The following is a 21,643-nucleotide window of genomic DNA, read 5'->3' as shown; positions in this document are numbered from 1 at the left end:
GAGATGGAATTGCCCCACTGCCTGAGCAGGAGGCTCTGCCTCCTCACAAGGAGCTTAACAATGCCACAGAGACAGGGCTGCAAAGCCAGCCAGGATCCATGTCAATGTGAGAATGTGAAAGAGACACAAACGCAGAGAAACTTCAGAAATAACCAGAGAAGCCTCTTGAGTCAACAGCAGTGCTCCAGGGCAGTGTTAGCATTTGTTCTGCAGCCAGAAAGGACAGGGAAGATTAAACTCTCATACAGTGTGATCCGCATGGGTGGACGTGCACAGAGGATAAGGTTGCATCCCTGCAAGTGGCAGAGCCACCCTCTGGTGCCACTCAGCATCCACATGACACAGCCTCCAGCCTCAATGGCTGGCACATGCAAGCAGGTCAGCTGAGTTTTCTGAAGAGACATAAAACCTTGGCCAAACATCTCCCTGTGACAATAAATTAAACGTCAGCTCATTGCCATGGGATGGCTAGCTCCAGATGCAGCTCCCAGTGTCCTATTTCAGATTACAATCACACTAAAATGGTCCTGAGTTGGCTGATCAGAAAAGGGGGGCTCCCATCAAGAGATCATTATATCTGCCTGAGTCTGCCTGAATCCAAGCACAAACCCTCCACTGGGAATATTATGTCTTTGTAGCTGTTCTTCCCAGGAAGGGAACAGGATCTGCTTAGAGCAAATAGAAGCTATTACAATCAGGATAAATTAGTAATGGTGAGTGGGAGAGAGAGAGGAGGGAAGGAAAAGAGGTTATTGTGATTTTTCTTGCTACAAAAGAGTTGTCTGAGCTACTTATACTGCCAGAAAACAGCTCCCTCGCTTCCCCTCTGAGTCCAGAGCTCAGACTGGAGCTACTTTGGATTGCTAACAACTAGCAGGATGGTATTATGAGTTGTCAGATGCATGAAATCTGATTTCTGTTCCTATTGGTAGCATCTCAAGTTTAGCAGCAGCATAGGCAGGTCTGTAGAGAAAAGGCAAAATATCCTTGCAGTTGTTCTGTTCAACACCATTAAACACATGCCTTTTTATCAGAAGCTGCACACCTGTTGAGGATCTTTAAGGTGCTGCACGAGGTAGGACTGTGGCTCTGTGGTGTTGAATGTTTTCCATTTTGTAAAATACAAGATGCCAAGTAATTTGCTAAACCCTGACTGCAGTCCTGGAAAAAAAGGAAAACTGACACGCAGAAATGCTTTCATGCTCAGGACTCCTTCTGTTCCTCCTAAAACAACTTATTAAAGCTGGGCTGGTTTAGGTAGTTTGGGTCTACAAAAGAGGCTGAATTACCACAGCTCAGAGGCAAGTTCAGCCATAATATGATTTTACAGCACTTTAAAAAACAAATATCTGCCTGCTTAAGTGAGCACCTATTTCAGGTCACTTGCACTGTACCACCACCAGCCCCTTTCCAGCAGGAATGTTAACTGGACCCCTCCATCATGAACCTGGTGTGACCAGCAAACTTGGCAAGCTCAGACCCTGCTCCTGTTTCTCTTTTTCCACTCTTTCTAAGGATGTTGTTGCCTGCTGACAGCTTCACCCTTCATTCAGATTCTACTATCTGATATGCACCCTCTAACCAACCAACCAACCAACACGTTCAGAAGCATGGGTGAAGATGGCAAACAAAAAAGGAGGGAATAGCCACTCTGGAGTTGAAACCTCATTGCTCCAAACCAGCCAGCTCCCGCTCACGACAGGCCAGGAGCTGGTACTGCCGTGCCAAAACACACTCGGAGTCATCCCAGAGCCCCACAAACTTCAGCCTGGGAGAGCTGCTCCTCGTGGCAGAGCCACCAGCACAAGGAGCCTCCCAAAAAGCAGCCCCTGGGATGAAGTAGCTTCTCCTGACCGACCCCTCAGGAAGGGACTTCTGTTTGAGGGGCTCTCCAGAGGTCAGTAGGATGCAGGGCTCCAGGATCACGTACCTTAAATGTCTTTGCCAGCATTGCTCTTCCGTGGGTCTTTACAGGGAGCTTCCCAATTCCTCCTGACAACCTTTGTGACAGCGCTCAGAGGGACATCTCCTCCTGGGCATCCATTTTAACACCTGAGGGGTGCAAAGTAAGCAGGTGGAAAAGAAAAAGGATTAATCCATGAAAAATATAGAAGTACAAATCAGCCAACTAAAACAAATGATCAAACCTGGTGCTGAATATGCTCACGCTCAGTTATCAGGATCAGAAGTGTGTTTGTTTATTCAGTTTTTGATACACCAGTCTATTGGATACATCATTTGACTTAACAAGCCTGCAAAAATACAGCACTTCTTAGTTCAACAGATCGCATTATTATATGGGTTTATTTAGCCAGTATCATTTTATCTCCAAATCTCTGCAGTACTTAAATTTTTTCCTGTCTTGGTGGAGGATAAAGCTAGGCAAATATTTAGTGATGGATAATTAATTCAACCACTACTTTTCCATTTCCTCTGAGACACTCATTCACTAGATGTTGTTCAAGATTCAGTAATTTGTTTCTCTTCTTTAGTTTGCTTCTAAACTATTTTCAGTAGTTCCTGATACCTGCAATATGAACAGTTTTGAATAGCCACAGGCACACATTATATTTGCCTGATGAGGCAGAAAACTTCTCAACTTTGCTTTCTCTCCTTTTTTTTTTCAATCTCGGAAGATTTCCAAGAAAAATTATATAAACCAGACATAAACTGGAACGAAGCACATTGACTCTCAAATGCAGAACCCTCATGGAAAGCAGTTGCCAGTTCTACTGTAGATACTGAGGTTTGTATCCCAGGCTGTCACACCCAGCATTTCCTGGGCCTGCTCAGTCCCTGGGGTCACTCCTGTATCCAGCAGGGACCGCACTCAGCTCCCAGTGCACACCGGCATATTCGTATCCAGGGAATTGAGAGAGACAACCCACATTCACTGTATGCATAAAGTCTTACCTTTTCATGGGGCTTTGCTTAACACATTCCACAATGAACTAGTGAATACAGTCAAAAAGTTTCCCATCCATTTTTAATTTGTTTTTCACCAGCTACAACCCAACTCATGTCTTAATCAGCATGTGCCTACAGGCCGGAGTCTCTGTTATGTGCAGCATACACAGGCAACAAATGTCAACATCATAAACCACGTGCAAACAGTTAACCTTATACCCACAAGCTCCTCTGCTCCTCCACAGGACACTGGCCATAAATGTGCCTTAAATCATTTCATGATAAAGTGCTTTCTGTGCAGTGAGTTAAACAGATAGAGCACAGCGAATTTTACTGCCTTAGAACCAGCTGTGTGACAAAAGTGTGTGTGGTTTGGCAGTGTAATCTTTTACTTCGATAAACCATTAAATGCCAAAGAAAGCTTCTTAAGTTAATCGGGGCTTAATTTAAATAAACAAGCCAGCAAAAGATTAACAAAAATCCTCAATGGAATCTGAATGCTAAAATAGTCTGTTCACAAAGCCTCAAGCCAAGTTCACAAAAGTAACTGCATTGGGATGAACTGGCCCACTGACCCCCTTTTTCTCCCATTAACGGCACCACCAATGAAAAAGATGTTGATTTTCTGAAACACCAACACAACCATTTCCAGCTCCATTGATGCAAACAGCAGTTTTGGCAATGTCATCATGTGCTAATACTGCACGAGGTAGAGGAGGAAGAAGAGGAGGAGGAGGACGTGGGTTGACTCCATTTTTGTGATGGAGAGGAATCAGCTGAACCTGCCAGGAAGAGACCTGGACCTGTCCAAGACAAAGCCCATAGTGCTACCAACAACTTCCCAAGCCACAGCAGAAATTCCATCCCCAGGAGCACCCTGTGGATAGGGAAGCACTCGGGAGGAGAGCAGCAGTCAGGTGGGTAACATCCCTGCAACAAGCCATCACCCCTTCGACCAGGGCTCCTCGTAGTAGGTAAGTTATACATACGTATAAATATTCACGTTTTCAGCACCTAAGGTAAAGATAATTTTAAAACTCTCACTATTGTTATTTTATCCCATAAAGGTAATAAATGACCAGATCTTGGTGAACAAAACATGCCAGGCTGGAACACACACAAATTATCTTTGGGTTGACATGTTACATATATATCAGCTTCTTCATTAGACAGCCATTACTTAATTCTGCTGCTCTACGAGTCTCTCTCAGTGCTTTCAGTACTATAACTGGTACATTTCCAAGTATTGTCTTTTTCCAACCCCAAAACCACTTTTATTTATTCCCATGAAAGCTGCTGATTATATCCCAAATGTCTCCACTTAATGAAAAACTCTTGTTGAATTTCAAGTGTACATTTTTCCATTCATTTATTTACAACCATCTTTGCTAAGCTGAAAATTTACGCTAAGCTTGAGTTAAATAAAATCAACCCATTAAAAATGAATACCACAATATTCACAGAGCCAAAATCTAGGGTAGGATAGCTACAACAAATATTTCTCCATGATATTTCACATGCCCTTGGGCAAAAATGATTTGTTTTGACAAAACAAAATTTAACACCTTTTTTGCTTACCTTCTTTTTTTTTTTTACTCAGACCGTGATAAAAATAGGGACAAGGAGACCAGTTGATGACTAAAGAAAAACATTCTATTTAATCACAATATGTACATCCAAAATAGAAATTACAAAGCTGCAATTCGAAATATATTCACAACACCACTCTGCCACGGTCAATGTGCCAGATGCAAAGGGGTTTTTTGCAAGCTACTGGCAAAAAGGAAATTCCAGCCATGGACAAGTCACTGACAGGCATGAGGTGAAAGGAAGACTAGAAGGGCAGCAGGGGATGTAGAGGCAGGAGACCTCCGAGTCAAATGTAGCTCTGCAGCTCCCCCTCACATTCACTCACCCCTACTTACCTCTCTCACCAGCTCCCAACAGCCCCCAACATCTCCTGCCTTCCAGTGTGGTTTTGACCTTTCATTCCTGACTCGTGGTGCCAGGCTGACATGAGACTGTTTCCTACATCATTAGTTCATATTGAAATGTTTTGCACACAAGGCATTGCAAAGCTGCAATTAGGCCCATTAGCAGTGTAACCGTATTTACATTTGGGCAAGCACTTCAGTTTATATTGCACTCAAACTGTCCCTTCAATAGAGAAACTTGCCTGAGGTCACTGAGGAAGCCTGTGGGAAAGCTAGGAAAACAGCCCCTTCCTGCAAAATCCCACTAGCTGTAGGACCATCACTGCACTCTTTCAGATTAAAGCATAAAGAAATTATTATATTGAATTCCTCATTGTCATCCTACTCAGGTTGCTTCATTTGCTTCTTCAAATAGTCCTCTCTTTCTTTAGATCCACCTTGGAACTCAATTTTCCTCACGTTAGAGACGTGTTATCACCAGCGACAAATGCAAAGCTCCCCTTCTCAAACTGTGCTGCTGGTGGCTCAGAGCAATTGTACATCAAGTACAAAGTGTACCACTTGCAGGGAGTATGAATAATACCATGCTGCTGCTTTAGTACAACTACATCTCTGCACGGAAAAAAAATGGTACAAGAAACAGTAAAAAAATCCAAAGTATCCATATCTCCTTTTCCTTCTGCCAGTGTTCCCGGAGCTTAATGGAATTCAAATATACTGAATACAAATGATGAAATAAAAGGGCAAATTAAGTTTCTTCTTGGTCAAAATCAAGTATAGCATCAGTCTGGCATCTTCCATGTCCTCTGTCAGTGAATTAGTACTTAACACTAACATCTCCAAGGTGTTGTCCATCAACTGCCTTATTAACCTGACCCTTGCAGCCCCGTGGATGGTCTCTATCTCCAAGGTGCAGGAAATTTCCTAATTCTAGTGAACACATCCAGCATTTCTATGGCACAAACTATAGGTTATTTCAGTTTTTTCCTCCCTGCCAGAGAGCGCAGTGGCAGCAATCCCTCGATCCATTCATTGGCTGCCAACATCATCTCCTGCCAGAAGGCCACCTCCTCTTGTGTGGAGTCCATCCAGTCCACGGAGATGCCGTAGCTCAAACCTGGAAAGAACGAGAAAACTACAGCGTTGGGAGCTACACAAAGAGTTTCCACTGCATGCAGAAATATTCAATGGGATGTAACTGTTGCAGGCAGTGTCTTAACCTAAAATATGATGCTGACTTCCCTCAGCAGGTTGCACCCTGAACACCTTCTGTTTTTCTGCAAATGTGCTCCATTTTACACCAGAGTTCAGAACGGAGTCATTGCAAAAGCCATAAAAGGCAAGAACCCTAAACATAACCTGCCAAGGAAAATACTATTGGGCTCAAGCCCTTCCTGTGTCTATTTGAATGGTAAAGAAGGTCTTAAAGGGTTGGTTTTCCCCTTAAAAGATTTTCTTGTGGATAGGGTGAGGTATTTGTCAAAATTCTTTTGCTTCATTTGTTTAGGAATCAAACATACCATAGAGGAAAAGTGTGTACATCAATTCCAAGTCAATTATCCAATTAATTTTTCATATGCCAATTACTTGTTAATGAGATAAAAATCTAAATTTAGATCACAGCTAATCCTGGGTTTGGTATTTTTGTATCTTGCTTATAGGCTTATTCTTGTTGCCCCTTCCCACTGGATAGTTCACAACCCTCCTGGTGACATTAGAGATTGAAAACAGAGAACACACAAGCAAATCCAATAACCACAGGTGCACCTGCAAGGCAGATCTTCCAGCTACCATGAGCCTCTTCCTGATACCCTAAAGGAAAAGTTATCTTTGATTGCAACATTCTGAAATCTTCCCTCAGAGAGCACTTCAAGGCTGGACAGTCACCAGGTGGTGCTGTCCTGTATGACATTCCAGATTATCTCTGAACCTTTTCCTGGGAGGAGCACCAATATAATGTTGATTTGTCATGCAGCCTGTTTTCTTGTAACAGCAGGAAAGCCCTCTGATGGACCCAAGGAGATTCTTGAGCTTTGCCAGACCTCAGAGCTGATGTTGGCAGAAAACGTGGGAACAGAGGGTTGTTATCATGGCACCAGGGCCCCCTCCATCCAAACAGTGCAGGTACCAAGACTCTCACCAGATACTGAGACTCCCCATCCCTGGTTTCTCCCCAGCAAGAAAATGCTCTGCAACTTTGCATTTTATCTCATTGCTCAGCACTACAGTAACAGTATTGAGTTATAAAGGAAAACACTTACCTGTTCCAAGGCCCAGCCTGATTCCTCCAAGGAAATGGTTGGTAAGCTTTTCGTGATCCCACACAGTCAGTTCAACACAAGCATCCTTTAGATCCTCTGTATGAAAACCATCATACACAATAGTGTGATTGAAAACAGGGTTTGTGTCTCTTTTGATGACTCGGGTCTTTTGGTAACTCTTCTTACTGGTGTCTGGAAGCACATAGCTTTGAGAGGAGAAAAAACACAGCATGAACCACTGAATAGCACCTAAAATTTGGATTGTTCCTATGAAGTTCCTTGGTCTAAACAAGCCTAAGTTCTAGAGAGAGGAGGAAATGGGTCTCAAGGAAACACATGGCTTTTTGGAGGCACAGATCCAGGAGCAAAGCCAATGCCATGCTCATGCACTCACCATTTCACAAAGGAGTCAACTCCAGAAGGACGCAACTGCAGCAGGTCCTTGACGTCTTTGACCCAAATGTGAACTTCGCCAGAGGGAGGATTCTTTGGACCTGCCATGTAGGAGACAAGAAAAACTGTCACGCCAGTCCTTGCAAGAGCTCCAGGATGACAGGTTTGCTCTGCAGGACCCAGGGGAGACAGTGACTCCTCTGGGTACTCACTCCCCCTCCTTGGGTGTCTCAGCACCACTGCCAGTGCTGTCACACCTGCAGAGGCTCCTGACACAGTGTGCTGGTGCTGCTTTTACACAGGAAAGGAGAAGGAGCTGCTGAGCCAACCCAGCCTTGTGCCTGCTCCACAGTAACACAGGTTTTGGGTTGCAGCTACCACATCACAGCACCCTACAGTGCCCACAGTGCTCGTAACAGCTGATGAGTCTGAGATTGCTGAGCCCTTCCTCTCTCCCCAGCACTCTTCCAGTAAATCCAGATGTGAAAATCAGATGTAGGCTGTTGGCAGGGCTATTAAGCACTGCTGGTTGTGCCCTTGTGCTGATCTCTAAGATCTTGCTCTAATTAAGATTCCTCTTTAACCAGCCTTTAAACAGATGAGGCACTGCAAGCTGTGTGTCTACATATGAGCAATATTTAATGCATGAACCACATTTTACCTAGGCTTCCAGGGGGGACATACTTAATAGACAAACTCATCACTCCTCGATGATCCACACCGTTAACAGCAGACAGGCTCTGAAACAGAAAGAGTTATGACTGACTAAATGAAGGATTGTGTAAACACAGCAAGGCAAACAGCTTTTGAGTTCAATGGAGGGGCACAAATGGACAAACTCTGATTTTGCATGGCTGGAGCAGCCCCTTCTTAGGGTAGCCTCTTTCTTTGTGGCCTTGTTCTCAAACTCAGAACCAAAAGCCTGAGGATTCAGAGCAAGGCTGCCCTTCCAGACATGTCCAGCTGAATATAATTAAGCATCTTTGTTCTGAAAGACAAATGTTCTTTATTTGATGAAAGACCTGAGACCAGAAGCACGCAGGAAGCTGTACAGGCTTGACAAGCAGTGGCACCTCAATATTTACCTCTCAAGGCATGTTCAGCTGCTTCACTTAGTACTGTGCTGTCTATTTTTGAGGGATGGTCTTTATGTGAGTAGAGAGTGGCGAAGTCATGTCGGAGTTTCTGTGATTAGTGTCATGTTGCATTTATGAAAGTGTCCCTACAGATCAGTCACCAAGTAAGACTCAAGAAGGCCACTGTTCAGAGCACTGAACCTGCACAAACACATCTAGGGGTTGTTCTCTGGGTACAGTTCAGGTGGTTCTGCTCCACCACACCCAAAGACCTCAGAGGACTCAGGAAGGACTTGTGCCACCTCTAAAGGCTTCAGGGTTGGGCTAAAAACTGGGATTGCAGCTGAGACACACTTACCCGGGGCTTCAGTGGGTACCAGTTGAGTTTCCTGTTGCTCCAGTCCCAGCTGGCCAAGTCTATTTCGATCTCTCCCAGAAAACTGTTACGTCCCAGTGGATCATTGTGCCAAACAGACAGATTTAATTTTTGGATCAGCAATACCATTTTCTCTATTTTATACTAGAGGAAGGAAGAGAAGTCAGGATGTTCAAATTTTTCTTCTGTTTCTTTCAAACCAGAAATAAACTGCGCAAAAGTTTGAATTAGCTCTGAGACACTCACCCCAACATGCACTAGTAATGGACTGGCCTCACTCTGAGCACCTCCTTTTTTGTCCTGCAGCAATACTACTACCCTGATAAAGCTTTTCTGCTGAGCACGGGGAAACCTGGCACTCCATTCGTCACAGGGTAAAACCAATATTCTTTCAAGAATTATTAACACAGGCTTGGGCATTGTTAAATAATCCTCTATGCTTTGATGAGTAAGATCACATAATGCAGACCTTTCTTACTAGTCCCATGCCTTGTGACTGCATTCCAGGGAAGGGGAGGACGAACACCCCTTGCTGTGGCTGGAGGCAGCACAGGCTGCAAGTCCTTATCTCACCCAAAGATCACCATGTGATTTTGACAGAGAATCTTGAGTGCCACACAGACGGGTGCAAAGAAACCTTTAACATCCCAGGCCTCACAAACCCAAGGGAAGAGCAGTGCAGTGTTGGTGGGAGGCAGGCAAAGAAGCCTGGCCAGGAAGGCAGGATCTTTCCAGATCTGCCCTGGTAGAGGTGCCTGCTACAACACAGGATTTCAGAGCATGTATTTGTTCTTACCCGTAACACCTCGTTGTAAATAGGATTCACTGTCCTCTTCTTCACTGAAGTTTTCCTCTTACCCATCCTAGCTTTGTCTGGGAGCAGGTAAGTTTTAACATACCTAGAAAAGAAAACAAACTCCAGCTGGATATTGTCCCACATCACCATGCTCTCTAATAAGCAAGAAACACTTGTGAACTGTGACATGGAAACAACAGACCTGGAATCAACTCTTTAAGGGAAAAACTAATTAAGAGACCTGCTGGGATATTAACTTGGCTTGCATGTGGAGTTATAAATCTCAATGGAGATGGATGGATGTCACCAACATTCAGAAGAGGTAGCTGTCTAAGCTGCCTTCCTGGGAAGGCAGCAAGGCCATATATCCATTTCCTGAAATGACCAGAACTATAGCATGTCTGTGCATTCAAAATCAGAGAGAAAATAGACGGGAGAAAAGAGGTGGAATGTCTTTAAGGGTTCAAATCCAAGCTCCTCTTCATCATCTTTCAAACTAGAGATCACTAACCACTACAAGTACCACCGTGCCCCTAACAGCACTTCTCTGTGGAATTCCTGTTCATATAGACACGTGTCTGCATCATCACAGTTATTACCAAGTCTATTCACCATGGGGAGATCAAGGTTCACATGGATGCAGGAAGAACATATCCCAGCGATAAGAGGAACTGTCTTTGCAGTGATCAAAGCTTTCTCAATCTGTTCAAATTTAAGTCTGGCAACACTTTTACTGATGCCAACGGCTTCAGAACCATCAGCTAGGAAAGTCCCAGCAGTGAGCATGCACCAGAAGTCTGAAGGAAGGAAGAAACCATGACATTCAAAGGAAAAAAAAAAATCCTCCAGAAAACAGAATTCAGCAGTGTGAAAGTCAGAAAAGTGTCACTCACGGGTCAGATCTGCCTTTCTTCTCATCCACTACAGCCAAGTCCTTGCACTGGGACACGTGGACCTGGAACTCCCGGTTCTTCTCGTCATAGTCTAGAGCAAATTCCACAGTACCTTGGGCATCCACACTCCCAAAATCACCGCTGTAGACACTGAGCACACTGCCACTCACCTGCCATGTGAAAGAGCAAGGTCAGTGCCACTGAAACAGGCACAGTCCTAACTTTGGTTTTGGACAAGCATGATAGTTTGAGAAGTGCATTCCCAGAGAAATAATCTGCCATTTCTGTCCTTATGCAGTCAAGGACATAGAAATGGTTCACAGACGTTCTCAAACAACCAAAGGTTGGAGAACCCAAATAAGGGTCTCACAAGGACATACTATCCTAGACCAGAACTTAGAAGCACTATTCTCCTGAATGCTAAAGAAATACAGAAGTTTTTTCACTGCTAAATCCTCAAACTTTGGGAAATGGAATCAAATATTACTGGGGGGAACATTCAAGTCTCTTCCCTATACTTACAGTACAAACAACTGCTATCCTGACTCAGTCTCATCACTGAGATAGAAATCCAGTGAGAGAACTTGAACTATCTGTATATGAACTTATTATTTCAAATAGATACAGTCACACAATTGTGTCTGTCAAGTCTGTCTGTCTGTCAGTCAATCAGTTTTTAAAACAGGCTAGTAAGAACCCTGGAACCCATTTCAGACTGGAAATGTAGGAAAAACTATTACTATCTTGTTGCTTGCTCATAATGTACATGGAGTGGTACAAAACAGATACAACCCCTGTCCTGGAAAGCCACTGCCCCACCAGAGACAGCCTGTGTGCATCTACTTGCCCCAAAGGTTTCTGCAGATATAAATCTGGAGCTAGGCACCCAGATTTCCCAGAACAAACTGCATTTGCCCATACAACATGGAATTCTTTTTTCCACATTGTTTTTCACTGACAGAAAGTGATGAAGCACAAGCAAAGCTCAGCTCCAGAAAGATGAGAGCATTTTCTATTGAACCAATCGCTCATGATTCCTGACAGGATATCATAAAAGCTAATGCTGTTTACAAAGCAAATCATTAACCCTCTTGGCACTTTTCTGTGGTACAGTCATGAACATTTATCAAAAAACTTTCCTAGTAATTAACCCGATTCTTCTCTGTCTTTCCCTACTTCCTTTGGCTCTGGATTTTATTATAACTGACAAAAACCTGCTAAACATCTCCTCTCAGTCCTTGGAGCTGCATTTACCGTCCCATCAGGATCCTCACTCCAGCAGAGAATCCTGAATGAGATTTTCAAGAACACTTGTATGACTTGGGCACAAAAGGCTCATTAACAGCTCCCAGATGCTCCAAATTAGGAGGACTTAGATGCCCCAAGTTCTTAATGTATTTATCTACATTCATGACCTCTCCCTACCAGCTTTGCTTCACATATTATCTTTAAATCTCAAATATAGACCTTGGAAATACCCATAACAGTAACACAGCAAATTCAAGTACTTTTAAGCAGCTCCCTCTCTGAACAATGTCTCTAAGAAATCTTTTAAAAATGCTCAACTAAACACACTCAGCTCTTTTCATCTTTCTTTAGAAGCTAAAGCTCTAAGTCACGCTTTTGCTTTCCAGCTCTGAGTTCCTTCGAATCTGCTGATAAAGGATGAGCTTGCAGAGGGCACCCATCTGCACTCCTAGACCACAAACATGTCACTTAATAGCTGTGTGCCTCATTTTCCCACCTAGAAAAAGTCCCTTCCCATCTTCTGCACTGCCAGGCTTCAGATCATCTGCACTTGGAGTGGGGGCTATCACTTACAGGGAATTCCACTAACAATGACTCAGTGGGTCTCTATTTTGAGATGGTACCTGGATTCACTCCTTTAAGCCAAACAAGTAATTAACCATCGCTGTTCTTTTAATAACATGCCATGCAGAGAGCAACAGGACACTCCAGAGGTCACATCATCAGTATCAGCCCAAATGCAGTGTCACCACATCCGACTGAGGAACCCTGTCCAGCGAGGTGTCGGCGCCCAGTACCTACCGAGGAGACAGAAGCCATGTCGGACGAGTGGCTGCCAACGCTTGGCGTCTTCTTGTGCTTGTTAAACTGGAAGCTGATTTCCGAAGCCGTGTCTGACTCAGTCTGCTCAGGAAACAAGAAGCATCTTTAAGCTCTGCCGTAGGAGCACTTTGCAACAGTACAGAGAAAAAACGATCGGCAGAGTCCCATTAGCAGGGATGAGGTTGGGGGAGCGGAGGAGAGCGCAGGGAGCCTCCCCAGGGGCATCCCCTCCAACCGGCAGTGAACGTCATCATTGACTGCCTCCAAACAGAGCTGCGTGCCCTGCCTGGGCACTGGGAAAGGGCACAGGGAAACACCTGAGCTCTTCCAGCATGGAACAGCTGGCCTGGGTTACTGGGGGCTTTTTTCTTAAGGCTTTTCTCATTTATTCATAACACAACCGAGGTATGCAGTAAAGCAAGTACTGCTGGTGTCCAGGAGAAACATTCTAATGAAACCAACTGGGATGCTGTGAACACTGTCCCAGTCATTTCTGGTGTCTAGCCTACCTCAGACAACAGGACAGGAGAGGATCTGCTCAGCTCTTTGACTCTTTCAGGTTCAAGCAACTGATGGGGTATCAAATGAGGTTTATTGTATGCTGCAGGTACAAACAAAAAAGGCATCAAGTTAGCTTGTCAGTCAGGAAAATATAAGAAAGTCACATTTTTGTTTAAGGGCACAAGGAAGGAGGAAAAGCTTATGGGAGGCACTGGAGTACCACCTGCTTGCCCTGTCTCTGTCACCTGCCATGCAAACTGACCCTCCCCAGGATGAAAACTGCTAACTACCATCTTAAAGCTAATTTCAGTGTGTTTTGTTCATCATGTGGGAGTGTGCAAACTCCCTCTAGTGGCTCATTTAATTCCCTTATTAGCTCAAGGACATGGATCTTGCTTGCTTTGTGTGGATTTAACTTACACTAAAATCACACAAATCTGCCTCCTTGTCCAAGAAACCAACCATGTTAACATTTTTATCTTATAGCACACTGCCGTGTACAGAAGAGCTGTAAAATATTTGTACCTACAATTTCACCATTGCATACACCTCTCAAATACTCTGCTAAACAAAGAGGTGGACAAGAGCCAAATTATCTAAAAGAAAAAAGTCATAAAGATTCCCATCAACTTAGAAAGACAGTTACTGGACTGCTTAAATATCTAAATAAAACTTATTTTTCTATCTTCATCTTCTCTCAATAACTCCCTTGAAGATTACTTTCTCCATCCCAGAAGAATTTGTTTTGAGAAGATAAATGTGCATAAATGTGCGTGCCCCATGTAAACACTTGTTTAGCATATTAGCCATGATCATCCATTCTTCAGTGCTCAAAATGCCCAAGAGCTTCTTGATTTACCATTCATTTGATATTTACTATTTTTATTTCCAAACATGATCAAATAATTGTATCTAGCTCTCTCCACAGACTACTTGCTATACGGCAAATAAAGAAGTGTAACTCTGTAGAGGAGGGTTTCCAAGGATCCAAGGATGAGGTTTGAGGCTGAAACCTTGGCTGTCTGTGTGAAGACCACATCACTGAATGAATGTGGACCTGGGGCTCTGAGCCACCATGCCCTGTGAGGTGTCACTGCACCAAACGATGGGGCAGGTGCTTGGCACGAGGTACCAGCCAGGGTGGGCAGTCACAGGGTGACCCCTCTGTCTCCAACAGAGCCCCAAAGGGGACTGTCCTTCCTCCAACAACCAGGAGTTGTGCTTAAATGGGCTTGATCAAAGTCTCTAAGCAGCTTTACCCTTCTCAGGCATTGCCTTCCCAGCCTTCTCACCTCAGTCCTGGCAGACTTGGCCTCACCACTTTCCTTTTAGGCAAGCTCTTAGCTGTCCTTTTGGCCTTGCCAGTTTTCACCCTCTGGGACTGTCATTGGTTTTCTTGGGCACAGAGGCTGCTGCTGCCTTCCCTCAGGCTCCTTCTGCAGCTGCAGCTTTCTTGGGCTTCTTGGTTGCACAGACAGGTTTCTTGGCCATGGGCTTCTTCAGGTTGGCTGCTGCTTTCTTGGTTGCCTTCTCCTCAGCTTCTCTGGGTTTGTCAGGGAGAGATCATCACCATAAAGCAGGTCCCAGCTGGCGGCTGGGGACATCAGTCCAGCACACAGGCTCTGCTCTGGGTGAGGTGAGAGGCCCAGGCTGGGCACTGCAAGCCCAGTCTGTGGCACAGTTCACATGCTGGACATGAGGTCTGACCCCTCTGATCAATCCACTGCACAGGCTGCCAGGCAGCTCCCACAGCACTCCATGGGGGAACAGGAGGGACGAGTACAAGCTCCTTGCCAACCCTCTGAAGCCCTTGTGCTTTTGCTGAAGGCACTGAGTAACACACCATCAATCTAGCTGCAATTTCCTGGCTCTGAATTTAATTTTAGGCACTATAAACTCTCTAATCTGATGATGAAACAATATGTCATTTTCCTTGCCTGGTACATGCACAGAAGCATGGTGATGAAAAACTGGCATAATATATTACCTTCAGCAAATGTAAACCAAAAAGAAGAAAGAAAGAAAGATGTTACTCACTCTCTGTGGTTGTATAAATGTTCACCATGCTCTTTGCAAGATTAATGCTATTTGCTCGGGCCAACGCCTGAGCAGCAGGAGAATGATCCCCATCTTCCTCTGGAATACACGAAAAGCCAAATCAACACGGTAAATAAATAAACACAAACTCTGTGTGTGTGTGTGTGGTGTGTGTGTGTGTGTGTGTGTGTGTGTGTGTGTGTGTGTGTGTTGTGCCTCTCCTGGCTTGTTCACTGCCTAGAGCACACTGCAGTTACATTACCCAGGGCTGCTTTCAAATCATCTTTGTGCTTTGATGTCTCTCCCCGAGAAAAACTCTTCACACTATGTCAAGAAATGTAAATACCAGATTAACCCAGTCCCTAAGACAGATCAGCATTTGCAGAGAGCTTCCAGTGAAACACAACCATCTGCTAACACCATCCTGAAATAAATGTAATAATAAGGCAAAAAGCCCTGGAAAATATTAGAATGATCTGGTGTATAAATGGTTGGACTCAGTGATCTTAGATGTCTTTTACAACCCAAGATATTCTATGATTCTATGAAGGAAACGTTTGCATCGACCTGAAGCGCAACTCAGGATTTCATAGGAATGTTATATGAGGTAGGAAATAAGCCAAGAAATGGCACAATTGAAAAATAAAAATCAGAGGAGTCTATGGAAATTCCTCTCAAATAGGTCTTACCCAGGTACACAAGGACAGGAAATTTGGAAAAAGAAGGTAAGATGCTCTCTCTTTCAAGTCCTTGCTTGGCAGAGAGCCCACATGTAAAGTGAACTGCAAAGAACAATAACTTTTCCTCATAGTAACAATCACTACAAGAGCTCATCAAAACCCTGAGGAAGAGGCTGACAAAATGGTGATATTATTGACACCATCATGGTTGAGAACATGGCATCAGAACACAGACAGATCAGACTCCTTGTTCAGTCCACTTTGCTTACAGTTTAATATCCAAATTCTTGTGCATTCCAAAAAGACCCAAAATATCATTTAAGCACTGACAGCAAGCGACTTCATCAAGGTGGTCTAACAGCCAATGTATTTATTAAACACTTTGCTTCACATTTTATTTCTTTTATTTGTGTCAGACTTATCTCTAAGAACACAAATAATTAGTCCAGTCCCACATTTGAAGAAAGTACAATCTTGCCAGTGAGTGAAATAAGTGAGGTCCCATGACATGTTGTAGGTAGTGCTAAAAAAATGGATGCCTGTCCCAGGGTAAGGCACAAGGGCTGGTAGTGGGGAGGAAAGCAAAGGAACACAGCACTGCCTCCTTCTACACTCACACTGGGCTACACAAGATTTGTCTCTGGGGCTGTCTGCTAAACACATTCCACACATGCTAACTCTGCACAAACTGCAATATAGCATAAATGGACAAATGAAGAAAATGTGCAAAATGCAGAAGGGTTAGGGAAGAAAACAGGCTTAGGGATGGCTCTCTATTTGGATTTCACAGGGTGCAGTTACAGCCCTCAGTACCTGAGTAAACAGCTGAGTCTGTTCCCTGAACAGCTTCTCTCTCTCCAGAAGGTTCACCAGGTGTTGGCTTGTCTGAAGACTCGTGTGTTTTCCCCTCAGGTAGCTCTCCACTTATTTCCATGTTGTCGTGAGTGCCCAAATCAGGTCTTTCATCTTTCTCATCACCGTTTTCACCATCTGTAAGCACAGGCTCGATCATTATCTGCACCCTGCTTGCCAGGGACCTCTCTGTGGGCTTGCGCTCTTCTGCCACGATCAGCTCATCCGTAGGCGTCTCCAGCTCCAACGTGCTGCCAGACACTTCCCTGGTAGGCGACTCGGTTTTGACGGAAGGTGCTCGCACAGGCAATCTGGATTTCTTGGAGCAGCGCTGTGCCACCTTCTCTTCCTCTGGCATCAGCAGCTTCCCATTGCTTTCGCTCAGAGAGTTATTTCTTGCCAGCAGGCCGCCTTTGCTCTTGGCATACGTGGATCTGGGAGCGACAGACACCGAGCCCTTCCTTGCAGGAGCGACATAGCTCGGTTCCTCCTCGCTAGAAGACAAAGTTATTGTCCTTTTGTAGGGGGTTCTTGTTTTGGTGAAGGTGCCAGGTTTTTCTTCACTGCTCTGGCCTTGCCCAGACTGCACAGAGAGCGAGCGGCACAGCTTGAACTGCCTGCCATCTGCCTCCACCCCGCTCGGGTCTGTCGGTGGGCTTCCCACTGCCATGGAATCTGCTGCCTTCTCCCAAAAGTCCTTCAGGTTCTTGAAGTGTTCTCGATTGAGGCCGATATCCTCCTCTTTGTTACTCATTGATGAGATCGTGTAGTTCATGCCTTGCTTCCCGGCCTGGCTGCTTTCCCCCTCTGTGGTCAGTGGTTTGGGGCTTGCCAGCAGCTCTTTCTTTGCAAGGCTGTTCTCTGCTGGCCCCATGGGATGCACAAACTGTTCAGATCTGGAGGAGGTTCTGCTTGGTTTCCTCTTCACTGGTATCTTGCTGGGAGCAGAAGCTTCTTCGGGTGGAGTTTTTGGCCCCACTGTGGTGCCGGTGGCCCCATCAACAGCTTCTCCTCCAGCTGCACTGCTGGGCTGAGGCACAGCATCCTCTGAAAGCTTGGTGGGCAATGCAGATACTCCATGACCTACAACAACAACAAATGCTCACAGCCTGTTCCACCACGTCACATCAAATTTCCCTGGAAAGTCTGGGCTGCAGTTTCTCAAAGTGAAGCGAGAGGGAATTTTCTGAAATTATCAATATATTCTTAATTCTTTCCCATATTCAGACTCTAGAAAGTCCCCTTCCATCTGAAGAAAGCCCTGAAACCCCTAGCCTTTCTCCCTGCAATAGGGCATGGAAAAAATCCACTGAGCTCCAAAATGTTGCTGTGAGTTCAGGATTTATTGGCAGCTTCCCTTTTGGTCTGACAGGTTCCCTACTTGCTATTTGCTATGTACCAAAACTACACTATACATTCAAGGCCAGAAAGAGAAGGTAACTTCTCTTGTGGATTAAAGAGCTGAGAGCCAAGCACTCAGTTTAAAATGTACTGAGAGCTCGGAGAAGTTTCAGTCATTAGACTGCTTTTTTCCTTGGTCTCTGCTGCCCTGGGCATAATTCATACAAATGCTGGCAGCCCATTCTTACATGCAAAGGTAAGAAATACTCTTTGTTATTTATTTTTACACACACTGAAAAGCATCTTGTCTCTTGGTGTTTGATGTTGAATAACAAAATTATCAATGGCTCACTTGAACAACAAACTTACCTTTTCTAGACAAATGAAAGCCATTTGTTGCAGCCACAAAAGGACTTGTTCCAGTGTCACTCTCTGAGGAAGAGACATCATGTATACTGGGCCTCTGAACAGAAAACAAATCCTATCAGTGTATATATACTAGCAAGACTGGAAAAAACGTGTTTTGTTTGAGCACAGACACCAGGGCAGGCAGCCTGTGGAGCCCCAGCTGGTAGGTATAGACTGTGTGAAAGTCCAAGGAATAACAAAACAAAGTACAGGGGCTGTGCCCTACCTTGTGTGATGCAGACAAGTGGGCAGGAAGTCTTGGCTTCAGTTTTGGCAAAATCTGATGCTCCGCAGTTTCAAGAGCAGGTGTGCTGGATCTGTGGGAGAGCAGAAACCCCTGAGCAAGGAGGTCTGTGGTAGTGATGTGCCTGGATGGATGATCAGGCAGCCTTCAACATCATCTCAGTTCTGCTCAGCTGCAGAACTTGCTCAATAAAAACAATGTGTGTCAACTACTTGGTTTATTCAGATTTTCCCCTTCTGGGAAGTGCCAGAAGAGCCTGAGAGCCATGCAGAAGGGAAATGCATTTCTGTGCTATGGCCCAGGAAGGAACAGGCCACACCTTGCTTAGAGCTGAATGAGGAAAACAAAGCAAGCTTTTCAGGATTTAACCAACCCCAAAAAAGCCTTGGGGGTTGTGCTGGTAAAGCAGGAGCACCTCGGGCTTGTTGCCTCTGGATCCTTCATTAAACAACACCCACTGATCACCTGCAGGAGGTTTGGAAGTGCTGTCAAGGCCCACATTTAATATTTAACTGGAGCAACTGCCACCTGTGAAGAATGGTTCCTCATTTTGCTGACCAAAAAATGCAAATGAGATGGGAACAACAATACATGAGTATCTGAATATTTTAATGGCTTCTCCATAGTTCATAGATATTGAGTGAGGTCACTGGTTTGCTCGTTGGAGTGCTTTTAGTGGATGTTTCTGCTCAGTCAGCACAATGTAAAATCCTAGCAAGCCTTGATGGAGAGTGCTGAGCACTGGACACAGAGATTGGCACCAGCAGGAAATGAGCAGTTTCCTCAAATAGTTCATTTTGTTAGTGTTGCTCCATGGTAAAAATTAAACAAATAAAACCATAATTACTTTGAAAAACTAACCAGCATATCCTGACATTAGAGACAGCTTCCATTTTACTGACTGCTTATCAAATCATGCAGGAAAAGACCTTTGTGGGATAAGCACATTAGCACTAAGTTATTAGGGGAGGATTGATATTCTGACAATTCCTGGAAGAAGGATTGAAAAAATATCCTATAGAACCTATTACTTATACAGTCTCAGAACCTCAGTTAAAGACTGGGATTTAATGGGTAGCATTCAATTTTCATCAGAAGTAAGAGCAGCAGCCAGAGCATTGCAGCAGAGCTTACCTTTCCACTCCTGCACCAGCAACATGCTCAGGGAAGGCAGGACTCAGGGCACCTTTGCTTTCCAGACCCATTTCAATGTGCTCATTGGCCTCATCTGTAATATAACAGAGACAACTGAGAAACGGCATTTCATTAAACTTGCAATGGTTGGTGTGTTTTGTCTGGGGAAAGAAAAAGCTTTCCCCAATGAAAATGAGTCCCATCAGCACAATCCCTGGGGATTTAAGGAGATGGCTGTGGAGGGTTCTGCTTGCTCTCCCCACGGATGGGGGAGGCCTCAGGGCAGCACTGACTGCACTCCCCGTGCAGCAAAGGCACTTCCAGACCCCACAGGTCCGGGAGGCCAAAGCGAGCTCATAACACCTGACTCATGCCAGGAGCTGTTGCATCGCTGGAAACCTTCACAGGACACTGCTGTGACTGTCAATAAAGTTAATCCGTTCCAGGATTTAAATTCAGCCATTTCCTGTTTTGACTCAAGTCATCCGATCTTGGCAAACAAAGGAGGAGGCCAATATAGTTAATGAGGAGATCCCTGTTATTTTTACTGGCACAAGCTCCCAAAGACCCTAAAGAAAAAACAATAGAAGACAGTAACCTTTACAGCAGACTGCCAGGGTATAAAATTGCATTAGACATTTTGTTGGCAAATGGGCTTTCTTGCTACTGCAAAACCAAAAGGATTAAACTCTCAAACAATGAGGAAAAACTCAGCTTAGTCTGGTTAACAAGATCTGCACATATTTATTCACATGCAGCTAGGTCTATTTTAAAGAGCAAATCTACCTGTTACAAGAACTGTCAAATCATTTTAAGATGTATTTCATTACACAATACAATAGAATAGGAAGCTCAGAGGATTCAGAAGTGACATTAAACACTACAGCCTTGCTTTTTTTCTGGTTAGAAGAGTGCACAAGGCCCAAAAGCAGGCCAGTCCTGCTGACAGACAAGCTGTGATATTGGTGTCACACCACTGCTGCTCACGTGGTGCCATCCAGCACCAACCCAGTCAGCCTACAAGTAACAGGGATATCCAAAGAGTCCTTCTCCCTTGTCTGTGCATCCCCATGGAGAAAAATGCTGCATTCCCAACTCCTCCTGCCCGCCCAGCACCTGGCCCTGAGGTGCAGGGACACAGCAGCCTCTGCTCAGAGCTGCATCAGGACCACATGTCTGGGAAGTTGGGGAGTCACTCCTGCTGGAAGACAAGGGTCTGGTTGTGTAGGAACGAGCCAGTTTTAGAGAGCATGCTTCTGAGAGAGGGGCTGTGTTTTGCCCATGTAAATGTAGATGGGCACAAAGCATCACTGAACATTGTCTCTGGAGGTGTGGTTGGTGGCACGTGCAGGCCATGGCACGTGCAGGCATGGGAGTGTTTATTTATGTCCTCCTCTTCTGCCCTGGACCTGAGGGAGGGAGATGCCTGCAGGGAGCTGTGCTGGAAGCAGAGGAGCCAAACAGAGCTCCCACATTTTCCCTTTGGCTGTCATGGTTGAAAAGACCTTTACAACCAAAGACTGCATTCCCTTCTCACCTCCCTTCCAAAGGCACTGTGTTGTGTTTGCTCTTCACTGACACTTCCCCCTCAGACAGAGCTCCCTGTTCCCTGCTGGCAGAGGCAGCAGGAGGTGTTCACTTCCACCCATCCAAATCACTGCCCTGCAAAACGGCTCAGCCACTGACACAGCTATGCCTGGCTTCTATCACCACAAACAAATGGCCTATTAGTAAGTTATA

General features: G+C 44.8%; 1 protein-coding gene across 2 annotated transcripts in view; it reads right to left on the bottom strand.

The window, feature by feature from the left end:
• Positions 1–4,538: 4,538 nt before the first annotated feature.
• LOC135421408 (synaptotagmin-like protein 2) overlaps positions 4,539–21,643 on the bottom strand; it is a 33,822-nt gene continuing 16,717 nt past the window's right edge. For both annotated transcript variants that reach the window (XM_064669826.1, XM_064669825.1), the window contains exons 4-17: positions 19,904–19,997; positions 18,752–18,842; positions 18,487–18,580; positions 16,738–17,859; positions 15,245–15,343; positions 13,216–13,307; positions 12,686–12,787; positions 10,637–10,806; positions 9,744–9,846; positions 8,930–9,091; positions 8,157–8,235; positions 7,497–7,596; positions 7,103–7,308; positions 4,539–5,958 (exon numbers count right to left, since the gene is read on the bottom strand). In XM_064669826.1, coding sequence (XP_064525896.1) covers positions 5,813–5,958; positions 7,103–7,308; positions 7,497–7,596; positions 8,157–8,235; positions 8,930–9,091; positions 9,744–9,846; positions 10,637–10,806; positions 12,686–12,787; positions 13,216–13,307; positions 15,245–15,343; positions 16,738–17,859; positions 18,487–18,580; positions 18,752–18,842; positions 19,904–19,997 — 2,660 coding nt within the window. In that variant the 3' untranslated portion in view covers positions 4,539–5,812. The remainder of the gene's footprint in view (positions 5,959–7,102; positions 7,309–7,496; positions 7,597–8,156; positions 8,236–8,929; positions 9,092–9,743; positions 9,847–10,636; positions 10,807–12,685; positions 12,788–13,215; positions 13,308–15,244; positions 15,344–16,737; positions 17,860–18,486; positions 18,581–18,751; positions 18,843–19,903; positions 19,998–21,643) is intronic.

This window comes from Pseudopipra pipra, chromosome 13, assembly GCF_036250125.1.
Source record: "Pseudopipra pipra isolate bDixPip1 chromosome 13, bDixPip1.hap1, whole genome shotgun sequence".
Classification (NCBI taxonomy): Eukaryota; Metazoa; Chordata; class Aves; order Passeriformes; family Pipridae; genus Pseudopipra; species Pseudopipra pipra.
The sequence above is the reverse complement of the archived record's forward strand: the minus strand, read 5'-3'. Positions and strand labels throughout refer to the sequence as shown.